General features: G+C 37.2%; 1 protein-coding gene across 5 annotated transcripts in view; it reads left to right on the plus strand.

Moving 5' to 3' along the window:
• EHBP1 (EH domain binding protein 1) overlaps window positions 1-15,036 on the plus strand; it is a 1,033,533-nt gene that overhangs the window by 848,910 nt on the left and 169,587 nt on the right. For 2 of the 5 annotated variants that reach the window (XM_053712059.1, XM_053712063.1), the window contains 2 exons: window positions 1,875-2,016; window positions 4,662-4,763. In XM_053712059.1, the coding sequence (XP_053568034.1) occupies window positions 1,875-2,016; window positions 4,662-4,763 (244 nt within the window). The remainder of the gene's footprint in view (window positions 1-1,874; window positions 2,017-4,661; window positions 4,764-15,036) is intronic. The other 3 variants (XM_053712060.1, XM_053712061.1, XM_053712062.1) reach the window with 3 other exon arrangements.

The following is a 15,036-nucleotide window of genomic DNA, read 5'->3' on the forward strand; positions in this document are numbered from 1 at the left end:
GGCAGCTGCATGCTTGACTTTTCTCAGTTCATGGGCAGTTATTTTGCGCCTTGGTTTTTCCACACGCTTCTTGCGACCCTGTTGACTATTTTGAATGAAACGCTTGATTGTTCAATGATCACGCTTCAGAAGCTTTGCAATTTTAAGAGTGCTGCATCCCTCTGCAAGATATCTCACTATTTTTGACTTTTCTGAGCCTGTCAAGTCCTTCTTTTGACCCATTTTGCCAAAGGAAAGGAAGTTGCCCAATAATTATGAACACCTGATATAGGGTGTTGATGTCATTAGACCACACCCCTTCTCATTACAGAGATGCACATCACCTAATATGCTTAATTGGTAGTAGGCTTTCGAGCCTATACAGCTTGGAGTAAGACAACATGCATAAAGAGGATGATGTGGTCAAAATACTCATTTGCCTAATAATTCTGCACTCCCTGTAGTTATATAGATAAGGAGGGCTTAATGTATAGAGAAATAAATAAGATTAGAATGTCTGCTATTTCTGCAGGCTCAGCCATTTATATGGACATGTTCTTGCGAACAATAAATTGAGGCTTCAATGAGAAAAAAAACAGCTATTTCAAATACAAAAATAGACACAAAGGAGTCATTTCCCATTCTTTTTATACTTGACAGCTACTATAGCAAGCCATTAGAAAGACATTAAGAGAAAACTAATTTTATAGTACAATGTCCCTTTAATCTAAAAAAAATAGCTAGAATATTTTTTGTAACACAATTAAAGCATTTGTTTTTATTGGTATAACAATCAGAATCCTACCTAAATACTCCCCTTAGTGTTTTTTTAGTCTTATTGTGTTTCATCTATGTCCTAATTTGTAAATCGGTACAAATATTTTCTGCGTTAAGACATCAGTTGTATTCATGACATTTCTGCTGTGTTTGCTAAAGAACAACTAATAAAATCCCCTTTACTGCAGTTATTTATCAACAGCCAAACTCCACTCACTGTTTGCCTTATTTGGAGGAGCCAATCTGGGCAAACTAAAAGGATAGCCCCAACTATAATATTGGTTGGTATAGAGTGCATTATTTAGTAGTTATGTAATAAAGCCAGTTAGGGATGGATATGTAGCAGGGATAGCCTTGCAAAGTCGGCGTGATGCAGTTTAAAGAGACATGAAACCCAAACATTTTATTTCATGATTCAGATAGAGAATACCATTTTAAACAACTTTCTAATTTACTTCTATTATCTAATTGTTTTCATTATCTTGGTATAATTTGTTGAAGGAGCAGCAATGCACTACTGGTTTCTAACTGAACACATGGGTGAGCCAATAACAATCAATATATATCTGCAGCCACAAATCAACAGCTAGAACTTAGGTTCTCTGCTGCCCCTGAGCTTGCCTAGATAAACATTTCACCAAAGGATAACAAGATAAGGAAGCAAATTAAATAATAGAAGTAAATTGGAAAGTTGCTTAAAATTGTATTCTCTATCTGAATCATGAAAGACAAATTTGGGGTTTCACATCCCTTTAAGTTCTTAGAATTTAAAATTGCTCAATTTCAGAGATAAATTACATGAAAATGGGGCAAAATAAATAATGAAAGCCTATTGCCAAGTGGTTTCATTCCGCATAGCTAAACATGTTATATACAAATCACAAGGTGTTTACTGTGCCTTTAACTGGTTTCAGTAATAAGTTGAAGGCCTTTCTGGCTGCAGAGAAGCTGATATATGTCTGACTTGGTTTGACACCTATCTAACAACAAGAATGTTTCTTGTAGCAAAGGGCCCATCACAACACTGCAAACCACTTGCTATCACATCCATCAGATTGAGAAGGAAAATTGCATTTCTGTCAATTACTAAGCTGGTAACACTGTTCAATATATCCCAGCAGCAAGATGAAGAGCGGCGCCGGCAGTTGAGAGAACGAGCACGTCAACTCATAGCAGAAGCTCGATCTGGCGTGAAGATTTCAGAACTTCCCATCTACGAGTCTACTGAAAAGTTTAAAGAGAAGGCAAAGTCATCTAGAGGTGAGTTAAAGTGCCTTGTGTTGCAGCTCAAGAACAGTTTGAAAGATAAGTGAGGAACCTTTGATATTTTCCTTACAAACCAGATTGTAATTTTGAATTGAAGTGCAGGTGATTGACAGTGTTGCAGATTGTATTCAGCAGATTATACTGTAGATAAGTGAGCTTTACTATCCGTTTTCTGTCTTTTCACCTTAATCTATGAATTTATTGCTAACTGATCATAAAATTCAAAAATAATAGGGGAGAGAAAAAAGTATTTTTGTACATTTAAATGAGACATAACTCTTTTTTTTCTGTAATGCAACAAGAAGAGCAGATATAAGCATCATATCATATATTATTTTTAACACAAAATTAATTATCTTAAATCTAGGACTCCAAGACTTAAATTATTTGCTTTTCATGCAGTGAATTTTTTTTTTTAGACCATGCACTTTTAAATCTGTAATATATACATTTTAGTTTTTTCCTTTAGTATTTTGGTTTCTAGAAGATGTGCTCTCTATTAACAGGTAGCTAAATCCAAACTGAAACGGAATGTTCTACGTACAACACAGATGCACAATATGATGATCATCTTGAGTTTAGTAGAAAATAATAACTTGTAGATCAAGTTAACAGAAAAAAAAAGTTTGTTTTCCTGTTCATGCTTATTTCAAAGTTTAAAGTAAAATAATATTTAGTTGAACCTCACAATATATGTCATGGTTTCAGGCAACCTATTGGATTAGCTTCAGCTAGTTTTCATTACATACTTTAATTCATATTAAAGGGACATAAATAATTTTATATACGCATAGTGTAAATCGATAATTATCAGGAAAAGCGTGCAAAATGATGAAAGTATACTTTTTATACTTTTTTTTAATCCATAATAGAACATATTTATGGGGAATTCAGAAAGTGTTTTATGTCCCTTTTAAATTCTAGTTTAATTTTAATGGCAGCCTAGTCCTTTATTTTCACATGACATTACAGAAATTGTTCAGGTGACCTCACATGTCACTAAAAAAATATTTGCTGCTTAAATTAAGGTTGCCAAAATATGTTTTAGCCTTTGCTATGGTTAACTTGACTTATGTTTGCAAAAAATAGCATTGTGTTCACCTATCCCATTTGTATATGTTCTTGGTTGTCCGTATTTAAAGGGACAGGAAACTTCAACATTTTATTTCATGATTTAGATAGAACATACAATTACAACTTTACAATTTACTTTTATTATGAAATTTGCTTTTGTTATCCATTTCTGAAGGAGCACTACTGGCAGCTAGCTGAAATCTAGTTAGCCAATCACAAGAAACAAATGTGTGCAGGCACCAATTAGCAGCTAGCTCCCATTAGTGTAGGATATGTGCGTATTCTTTTTCAACAAGGGATACCAAGAGAACAAAGCACATTTGAAAATAGAAGTGAATTTAAAAGGGTCTTAAAATTACATGATCTATCTGAATCGTGCAAGTTTAATTTTGACTTTTTTAATCCCTTTAAATATTGTTACTTGATAGGATCAAAAGCCAAGATTAGCTAACCTTTAAAGGGACAGTTTACTCAAAAAAATTCTCCCCTTTAATTTGTTCCCAACACTTCACTTTACCTGCTGGAGTGTATTAAATTGTTTACAAGCATTTCCATTAACCTTATATTGGCATATGAATTAGTTTATTTAGCTTGTGGTGTCCCCACCCATCCTGAAAGTTTTTGGCCACGAGGCCCAGCTGTATTAACACAGCCAGTAGAAGAAATTACACTCCCAGTGGGTTATAGCAGAGATAAGGTAATACAATGATAATTTTCCATTGTTCTCTCCAAGTATTGGTGATTGGTTTATGAACAGATATAAGATAAAGAAGCAGGTATATGTACACAATGTGATAAAGTAATGAGATCTGATTATACCTACAAGCTCAACCCATTTTATTAGGTTGTGACTTCAAAACACAAAATCAGCTAATTCATATACACAAATAAGCCTTAAAAAAGCAAATTTCATACATTTTATACTCTGCAGCGGGTAAAAAAAGTAATTGGAAACACATTAAGGGAAAAACAATTTTATAGTATACTGTCCCTTTAAGGACACTACAGATATTTAATTGAAAAAAAAGTAGTTATACATTTGACATATTTAGTTTCCATTATTCAAGTTAAAATATTGCTTTTGGTGGACTGAGACCACTGGACTAAGAAAGACCATCTACTTTGTGTGAATCAATCATATCAAATATAAATGGAATTTATTTTATTTTAGTCATTTCCTTATCTTGGATTCTATTGATAGTAGTACTGACTAAAGAGACAATATACCTCTTGAAATAGATGTACAAACCCAATGCCACATAAATCAGTTAAATAAAAGAGAATCCACCTCTTTTTGGACCATAAATACAGCACAGAAGTGAACAGAACCTACCTAGAAAGAGCCAAAGCCAAATAGAAAGTTAAATAGTTTGATTTTTTTTTTCTCAATCCTTCCTTCTTCAAAACACACAATCTCTCCACAGCTTTTTAACATGGCTACCTAAGTCTATACATTTGTTTTTCTTCTTCCTTCTTGTATATTGGTTTGCACAGGATTCCTGTTTGGTATATGCTTTTGTGTAAGGTTTATAAGAACTAACAATTAACACTGTATATTTCTGCAGATGAGGATGATTATAACAAGGAGCTTACCAATAAGGAGACTCCTGATTATAGCATTGTGTGTGGTGAAGGTGGATCTACTAACAATGACACTGATTATACTGGTAAATTCTATACTGTGTCCTTTTGCATGCCTAACATGTATTCACTGTGTCTTTCTCACTTGCATTTCCATTTTTAATTAAATAATTGCTTCCTGTTATCTGCAATACCTTTCCAGCTGTACCTAAACTGTTTTATTTTTTTATGAGACTAAATTAATCTCTTACTATTCTGCTGCACAATTAGAGTGCTCCTGGTTGTAAATTCACTGTCTTAGCACCATGTTAGTTCTGGTGGGTCACATTCAAGTTGGTAGAAATGTCTCCCAGAAGTCTGTGTGAGTGGGAACAGCAACCTCTTCATATGCCATTAATTTCACTCAAGTCAGGGCAATTTCTTCCTATTTGGAAGAAGTTTGGCTGAGCTGGAGCTCTTATATAGTTGAAGTGTTCATTATTTTTCACTTATAAAAGAAGTTGTTACCTCTCTCAGTACAGTATAATTACTCCTGTTACTTTCAAATGGTCTTTAAAAGTACCCCCTATACTTGAGAGTATTATCACTTGGGTTTTCCCCAATAGATATATGGATTGTGACCTGTGTATGTCTCAAGATGCAGAGGATTCCCTTTCGCTTGCTACCCCTGTAAGATGTCATCAAGGCTAAGTTATCATCCTCTAGATTGTTGTTTTGCAGAGAGATTAACCTGTGTTGCGTGTTGCACTGCTGGTGTTTTTTTCCCCCCCAAGGATACTTCATTGTAATGTTCTGGAAATTTCTTATCCTTTTGCCGACTTCACCCATTTTCATGGGCCGCTCATATTCCTGCAGGGATGTTTCTTAAATCTAATTATACATTTGAATACCCACTGAAATAAAGCTTACAAAATATTCTTCTCAAATCTATTTTGCTAAGAATGCTAACCTAATTTTGTTTCTCTGAGCCCTCTTATTAAAGGTGAAAGTGGATCTGCTAACATAGACACTAATTCTACTGTTAAATACTTTTCAATGTTGTTTTGCATGTCTGATATTTCTTTGCTGTCCTCTTTTTTTTCTCTCTCATTTTGTATTCAATCATGGTTTTCTGTTTGTTATGTGTCTAAGAGGCCCTTAATGAAACATAAGTATATATTCAAACACACACAAGTAGACCTTATACCCTTTAGGAAGAGTAATTCATACACTATTGTACTACCTCAGGTTCAGAATCCTCTTTAGTCAGGGATATACATATTCAGAGTTCTCTTCACCCTCTATGTTAAGGAGAAATAAGCAGTAAGACTTTGTGTCTCTTTTCAGATCATACATTTAAAGAGAAAGTGTTTATCTTTGTGGAATTAGATTAATTGAACAGTGTTTCTCATTTTGTCCTGGTCTGATTGAAGAGGGTTTTTTAGGCCTGTTCAGATATTTTAGGATCTGATAATGATTGTAACAATTCTAAGTTTCCCCAAGACTGTAAGAGCAAGCATGAAGCTTCCTTATGCATGCCCCAATTGCAGAGTAGAAAGGAAAAAATGGCAACATTAGAGTAAGCTCAGAACAATCCACAATTAAATAAAGGGATATTTTCAAGACAAAATGTGTACACCCAAGGTTGATTATACCAGTGTAATAGCAAGGTATCCAGAGAGCAATGCAGTAGGAGACCCAGAGTCCAAGCAGAGTTGAGACCAATAAGTATTTAGAGTCCACACAAGGTACAAAGGGTTGAAACAAAGGGTCACATTTGTCAAGCTTTCAATTTATTAGAATTCACATGATGGGAAAAGACCCATTATGAATTTGTTCTCCAAAAAAGCCCATTGATTGCCAGTTATATAAAAATGTTTCCCATGTATGATTATCTCATGTTAACTGAACCGGTTCACATGTCCTTACATCTAAAATCACCAAGATGTATTTAAACTACCATGGGGTGTTTATAGGAGGATCACAATCAGAGAAATGCTGCTTAAGGCTCAAAATTTTAGATTTCTTCCCCAGATTCCCAGTCATCTCTCTCATGATCCATTTAATTATGAAGACCTTAGCGGCTTGGCAATTTCTGCTTGGTAATTTCTGTTATCATTATATCTATATTTAAATGTCCTACACAATGGCTTGCTTATAGGTTCTTTGCTGTAGGCTCCTGCATGTTCGGTTATTTTCTAGTAAAAGTTTGATTTTTATCTTGATGTTGTGACATGTCCTGTCTTCACAGAACCGTTCTTTATAGGATCTGATGTTGTTTTAGACTAATTAGTTAAGACTAACCTCATGATGGATTTGTCTCCAACTGCTTATTTTTTCTGAGCTGGACACTTTTTTGGGAGTTCATCATTATCTGTTTTTTTTTCATTAGGATTACCCCATTTTCAGAACTCCCCAATTATTTTGCCTATATTGTTTTCTTCTTGAAATATTACGGTTCCTTCACTCTGTCCATATTTCACCCTCTCTGACTTCTGTGAGATGTTTGTATTCATACCAATTGTAAGAAGACATTATCCACCAGTACTGATATGGTTGAACTTCAAATGTAAAGAAATTGATTTGAGTACATATAAATCTTTTTTCATACTGTCAACTCACTCCTAAATTTTATTTGATGATATAGTTATAATAGTTTTTTATTATTTTAATATTCCAGTCAAGTAAATACCTTTAAAAAAAAAAAAAACAACTTTATTTTTTGCCAGTATTTTATATTCACTTAAAAATGCAATAGCAACTAGCACTGTTAAACCTCTGCACACTCATAAAAACAGAGTTTGTGCAATTTAAAATCATGCTTGACCTTGAGAGTGCAAAGCAAAAACAAGACTTCTTTTAGCAAATACAAGATGGGTCCTTCTAAAAACTGGAAACGAACCTGCATATCACTCACAGTTTCAAGCTTTAGTACCTTTTAGCTACTGTCTTTTCTTTTAATCTAATCGAATTGTCGTTCTTTGTGTTATACAAAGTACAGCAAAACATTATAAAGAGGGACCCATTTCAAAATATTTTACTGATAATAAAACCAACATAATTTTAGACCAATAACCAATTATTTCCACTCTCAAATTAAATATTGTATAAACATAAATCATGTTGTTATCCAAACTTCTTCAGACATATTATTCACAAACCTGTCAAAATATAAAGACAAGTTGTTGGGATTGTCAGCTTCTAGTAATGTTTCATTAAGGAAAACTAATTCTAAAACACATAATTATTAGTGAAGAGGTTAATATGTTTGCTGTACATTTATTTCTACACGAAGAGTATGAATTATAATAAGTCATTTTATGAAGGGTTACTCATTTAATTTATCATGAAGTTTATTAAGAAAACCAGTTTAGGGAGTTTATAGACTGTAAATTGCACTCTTTAAATGTCAACGTTGTATTTTTAAACCCTTACTATTGCATGATTGTGTTTGTAGAATTGTGTTAAAGTATTTACTTTCATTCTGGTATTCCAGCTCAAGTTGAATGCAATAAAATAGGCTACACAAAAAGGTATTGCTTCTCCTTTAAAAGGGACATGAAACCCAAACATTGTCTTTCATGATTCAGATAGAAAATACAATTTTAAACAACTTTCTAATTTACTTCTAATATGTAATTTGTTTCATTCTCTTGGTATCATTTGTTGAAGGAGCAGCAATGCACTACTGGTTTCTAACTGAACACTTGTGTGAGCCAATGACAATTGGTATATATATGCAGCAACCAATCATCAGCGAGAACCTAGGTTCTTTGTTGCTCCTGACTCTACCTAGATAAACCTTTCAGCAAAGGATAACAAGAGAAGGAAGCAAATGAAATAATAGAAGTAAATTGGAAAGTTGTTTAAAATTGTATTCTCTATCTGAATCATGAAAGAAAAATTTTGAGTTTCATGTCCCTTTAAGATCTGTTTGATGTGAATATAAAGTGCTCCTGAAAATTAGGCGGACATTTACAACAGTTTTCACCTTTCTCTCCAACTGAATCTCACTGGGAAATTTGAGTGAAAAAGTAAAGGTAGAATATGTAGTGTGGAAATAGAAAAACCTCTCTTAGAAGAGAAAAATGTTACAATAATTGGTAAGCTGGCAACTCCTATCTTCCCCATAAAGGCAATATATTTGTTACATTTTCAGTGTATAAATGAGTGTTTAAAATATGTACTGAACCCTTTATTGATAGATGTGGGTTGCATTTTTCTTTTAATGTTTATAATCTTAGTAATATGACCGACTTCCTTACACGACTACCTCTCATAGCTGGGCCACTTGTAGTTCTGAGGTGGTCATTTGGATTGATGGGTTTGAACACAGAAATAATTGTAGTCGTATTTAATGACAGGAATAGAAAGCAGTTTGTTGCAGTTCTTATGAAAATTTGATCTCTGCTGATAGATGAAATACATGGCCTTTTGAAGTGTTCTCCAGGAAACCCAGTTAAACTTTTTACAATGGAGTTTATCCTTGACTGGATTAGTGACCTTGTCACATCTTGAACCCTCCTCTTCTCTAGTCATTTTGAAGTTGTTCAGTTGCATCTGTTAATCAAAACTTTATTAAAAAAATCTAAGTTGAGTAGTTTGTTGGTTTTAATTCTTGCTAGTTTAGCGTTTTAAAGGGGTATTAAATCCTGTGAGGTTGTTACCTCATCATTTAATTTATAATTGTCCCTATCTGGCCTCAGCAGTGGAGATAAAACTTTGAAACCTTGGGAAACCTAGGTTACTACATGGTTGTGTCCATCACTTTACAAATACCCTAATTTTACAATTATTTCTTCAATATTTATTCAACTAATGTAATTTTCAAAAAAATCTATCTGCATATTATGTTCAGACTAATCTTTACTTTCAATACATCCTCATATACATAATTTATTTAGTGTTTAATGTCCCTTTAAGTACAAACTATCTTATAATGAGTTAAAAAAATGTTAACAAGACAATATATTGATATAACTTAATCAGTAGGGGTGTTAATGTATTGGGGTGCCATCAGTCCACAGCATTATTATAGCACCGCTCAACTCTTGTGTCAGTGTCAGCGGCTGTAAATTTGCTAGGCAGTCCTTTATTTATATGACCTTTGTCCTAGCAGGACACAGAGGTCGTTAAACTGGGGGCGGGGGGATTTCTCTTGTAAGATGTATCGAGTCCACGGATTCATCCATACTTGTGGGATATTCTCCTTCCCTACAGGAAGTGGCAAAGAGAGCACCCACAGCAGAGCTGTCTATATAGATCCTCCCTTAGCTCCACCCCCCAGTCATTCTCTTTGCCTACTCTAAGTACTAGGAAGGGCAGAGTGAGTGTGGTGACAAAAATGTTAGTTTTTTATTTCTCAAGCAAAAGTTTGTTATTTTAAATGGTACCGGTGTGTACTATTTACTCTCTGGCAGAAAAGGGATGAAGATTTCTGCAAGGAGGATGATGATCTTAGCACTTTGTAACTAAGATCCACTGCTGTTCTCACAAGGGCTGAAGAGTACAGGAAAACTTCAGTTGGGGGAACGGTTTGCAGGGGGAACTGCATTGAGGTATGTTCAGTCTATTTTTTTCTAGACAGACACTGTTAATTCTAGAAAAGGCTGACAATATCCCCATGAGGGAAGGGTAAGCTGTATTCAGACACTTGGTAGGAATACCAGCTTGCATGAAGGGCTCATTAGTTACTGGTGACACTGATAGGAAAAAACGTTTTTGTTTATTTAGAAAAGATGCAAATATAATGTTTTTTGGAGGGATTTTAAGGGGTCATTGTGGCTTGTTTTAGGGTTTTTTAACCCACATGGCTAGTTTAAGAAACACTCTGTTGTGTTTCTGATAGGCCTCAAAACATCGAGTGAGGTGGGAGGGGCCTATTTTCACGTATCAGTTGCACAGTTTCTTTTCCTCAGAGACATCTAACTGCTTCTCCAGAGGTTCCTGCTGTGTTTGAGGGCTGTAAAAGAAGTTTTTTTCCCCACAAATCGTTCCTAAAGGGCAGGTAGGCATCACAGCAGAGCTGTGGCAAGGTGCTGAACGTTTTTTTTACCGGTTTTGACGTTTTTTCAATCTGGTTTTTCCATTAAGGGGTTAATTGTTTATTTGCATAGCTGTGCAAAGTTACTAAGGCTTTATGATACTACTGTAAAAAATTTGTTGAGTTTACTGCTTTTTTAAACTGTTTTGCAGAGTTTGTGCAGCTTTTTTTCTCTTAAAGGCACAGTACCGTTTTATTTCTAAGTGTTATTTGCTTTGATTAAAGTGTTTTCCAAGCTTGCTTGTTACATTACTAGCCTGTTTAACATGTCTGACACCAAGGAAAATCCTTGTTCAATGTGTTTAGAAGCCATTGTGGAACCCCCTCTTAGAATGTGTCCCAATTGTACTGATATGTCTATAAACAACATATTTTAGCACTTAAAAATAGAGCAATAGATGATTCTCAGTCAGAAGTGAATGAGGGTTCGCCATCTAGCTCTCCCCAAGTGTCACAACCAGTAACGCCCGCACAAGTTACACCAAGTACCTCTAGTGCGTCGAATTCATTTACTTTACAAGACATGGCCACAGTTATGAATACAACCCTCACAGAGGTTTTATCCAAACTGCCTGGTTTACAAGGAAAGCGGGACAGCTCTGGGTTAAGAACAAATGCTGAGCCGTCTGACGCTTTAGTAGCCATATCCGATATACCCTCACAATGTTCTGAAGTAGGGGTAAGGGATTTGTTATCTGAGGGAGAAATTTCTGATTCAGGAAAGGCGCTCCCTCAGACAGATTCTGATATGACGGCCTTTAAATTTAAGCTTGAACACCTCCGCTTATTGCTCAGGGAGGTATTAGCGACTCTAGATGATTGTGACCCTATAGTGGTCCCAGAGAAATTGTGTAAAATGGATAAATACTTAGAGGTTCCTGTTTACACTGATGTTTTTCCAGTCCCTAAGAGGATTGTGAATATTATTGCTAAGGAGTGGGATAGACCAGGTATTCCGTTCACTCCCCCTCCTGTTTTTAAGAAAATGTTTCCCATATCTGACACCATGCGGGACTCGTGGCAGACAGTTCCTAAAGTGGAGGGAGCTATTTCTACTCTGTCTAAGCGTACAACTATACCTATCGAAGACAGTTGTGCTTTCAAAGATCCTATGGATAAAAAATTAGAGGGTCTCCTGATGAAAATGTTTGTTCATCAAGGTTTTCTTCTCCAACCTATTGCGTACATTGTTCCTGTAACTACTGCAGCTGCTTTCTGGTTCGAGGCTCTAGAAGAGGCTCTTCAGGTGGAGACTCCATTAGAGGAGATTATGGACAGAATTAAGGCCCTTACGTTGGCTAATTCTTTTATTACAGATGCCGCATTCCAACTGGCTAAATTAGCGGCAAAGAATTCAGGTTTTGCCATTTTAGCACGCAGGGCGTTATGGCTTAAGTCCTGGTCTGCTGATGTGTCATCAAAATCTAAACTTTTGAACATCCCTTTCAAAGGAAAGACCCTATTTGGGCCTGAACTGAAAGAGATTATTTCAGACATCACTGGAATGAAAGGCCATGCCCTCCCTCAGGATAGAACAAATAAAATGAGGACCAAACAAAATAATTTTCGTTCCTTTCAGAACTTTAAGGGTGGTCCCGCTTCAGCTTCCCCTGCTGCAAAGTAAGAGGGGAATTTTGCCCAATCCAAGTCAATCTGGAGACCTAACCAGGTTTGGAACAAGGGTAAACAGGCCAAGAAGCCTGCAGCTGCCTCCAAGACAGCATGAAGGGGTAGCCCCCGATCCGGGACCATATCTAGTAGGGGGCAGACTCTCTCTCTTTGCTCAGGCTTGGGCAAGGGATGTTCACGATTCCTGGGCTTTAGAAATTGTGTCCCAGGGATATCTTCTGGACTTCAAAGACTCCCCTCCAAGGGGGAGATTTCACATTTCTCGATTGTCTGTAAACCAGAAAAAGAGAGAGGCGTTCTTACGCTGTGTAGAAGACCTACATACCATGGGAGTGATCCGCCCAGTTCCAAAAGAGGAACAAGGGCTAGGGTTTTACTCAAACCTGTTTGTGGTTCCCAAAAAAGAGGGAACTTTCAGACCAATCTTGGATCTCAAAATTCTAAACAAATTCCTCAAAGTACCATCATTCAAGATGGAGACTATTTGGACTATTCTACCTCTGATCCAGGAGGGTCAATATATGACTACCGTGAACTTAAAGGATGCATATCTACACATCCCTATTCACAGAGATCATCATCAATTCCTCAGATTCGCCTTTCTAGACAGGCATTACCAGTTTGTGGCCCTTCCCTTCGGGTTGGCCACGGCTCCCAGAATTTTCACAAAGGTGCTAGGGTCCCTTCTGGCGGTTCTAAGACCGTGGGGCATAGCAGTGGCGCCTTATCTAGATGACATCTTAATTCAGGCGTCGACTTTCCAGCTAGCCAAGTCTCACACGGACATCGTGTTGGCTTTTCTGAGATCTCACGGGTGGAAGGTGTACATAAAAAAAGAGTTCTCTCTTCCCTCTCACAAGAGTTTCCTTCCTAGGGTCTCTGATAGACTTGGTAGAAATGAAAATATTTCTGACGGAGGTCAGAAAATCAAAACTCTTAACTACTTGCCGAGCTCTTCATTCCATTCCTCGACCATTAGTGGCTCAGTTTATGGAGGTAATCGGACTCATGGTAGCGGCAATGGACATAGTTCCTTTTGCCCGCCTACACCTCAGACCACTGCAACTATGCATGCTCAAACAGTGGAATGGGGATTATGCAGATTTATCTCCTCAACTGCATCTGGACCAGGAGACCAGAGATTCTCTTCTCTGGTGGTTGCCTCAGGACCACCTGTCTCAGGGAATGTGTTTCCGCAGGCCAGAGGGGCTCATTGTAACGACAGATGCCAGCCTGCTAGGCTGGGGTGCAGTCTGGAACTCCCTGAAAGCACAGGGCTTATGGTCTCGGAAGGAAACTCTCCTCCCGATAAACATTCTAGAACTGAGAGCGATATTTAATGCAATTCAGGCGTGGCCTCAGCTTGCTGCGGCCAAATTCATCAGGTTTCAGTCGGGCAACATCACGACTGTAGCCTATATCAATCATCAAGGAGGAACACGGAGTTCTCTAGCGATGATGGAGGTAACCAAAATAATCCGATGGGCGGAGGATCACTCTTACCATCTCTCAGCAATCCATATCCCAGGGGTAGAGAACTGGGAGGCGGATTTCCTAAGTCGTCAAACTTTTCATCCGGGGGAGTGGGAGCTCCATCCGGAGGTATTTGCCCAGCTGACTTAGCTATGGGGCACACCAGAATTGGATCTGATGGCGTCCCGACAGAACGCCAAAATTCCTCATTACGGGTCCAGGTCCCGGGATCCCCAGGCGGTACTGATAGATGCTCTAGCAGTGCCCTGGTCTTTCAATCTGGCTTATGTATTTCCACCATTTCCTCTCCTCCCACGTCTGGTTGCCAGAATCAAGCAGGAGAGAGCTTCGGTGATTCTGATAGCGCCTGCGTGGCCATGCAGGACTTGTTATGCAGACCTGGTGGACATGTCATCTGTTCCACCGTGGACTCTGCCAATGAGGCAGGACCTTCTAATCCAAGGTCCGTTCAAGTATTCAAATCTAATTTCTCTGCATCTGACTGCTTGGAGATTGATTCTGATTCTATCAAAGCGTGGTTTCTCTGAGTCAGTCATTGATACCCTGATTCAGGCTAGAAAGCCTGTTACCAGGAAAATTTATCATAAGATTTGATGCAAATATCTTTGTTGGTGTGAATCCAAGGGTTACTCATGGAGTAAGATTAGGATTCCTAGAATTTTGTCCTTTCTCCAAGAAGGATTGGAGAAAGGATTATCAGCTAGTTCCTTAAAGGGACAAATATCTGCTCTGTCTATTCTTTTACACAAACGTCTGGCAGATGTTCCAGACGTTCAAGCATTTAGTCAGGCCTTGATCAGGATCAAGCCTGTATTTAAACCTGTTGCTTCGCCATGGAGCCTAAACTTGGTTCTTAAAGTTCTTCAAGGGGTTCCGTTTGAACCTATGCATTCCATAGATATTAAGCTTCTATCTTGGAAAGTTTTGTTTTTAGTAGCTATCTCTTTGGCTCGAAGATTTTCTGAGTTATCTGCTTTACAGTGTGACTCACCTTACCTAGTTTTCCATGCAGATAAGGTGGTTTTGCGTACAAAACCTGGGTTTCTTCCTAAGGTTGTTTCTAATAGGAATATCAATCAGGAGATTGTTGTTCCTTCTCTGTGTCCTAATCCTTCATCAAAGAAGGAACGTCTGTTGCACAATCTTGATGTGGTTCGTGCTTTAAAGTTCTACTTACAAGCAACTAAAGATTTCTGTCAAACATCTTCATTGTT

This window comes from Bombina bombina, chromosome 4, assembly GCF_027579735.1.
Source record: "Bombina bombina isolate aBomBom1 chromosome 4, aBomBom1.pri, whole genome shotgun sequence".
Taxonomy (NCBI): domain Eukaryota; kingdom Metazoa; phylum Chordata; class Amphibia; order Anura; family Bombinatoridae; genus Bombina; species Bombina bombina.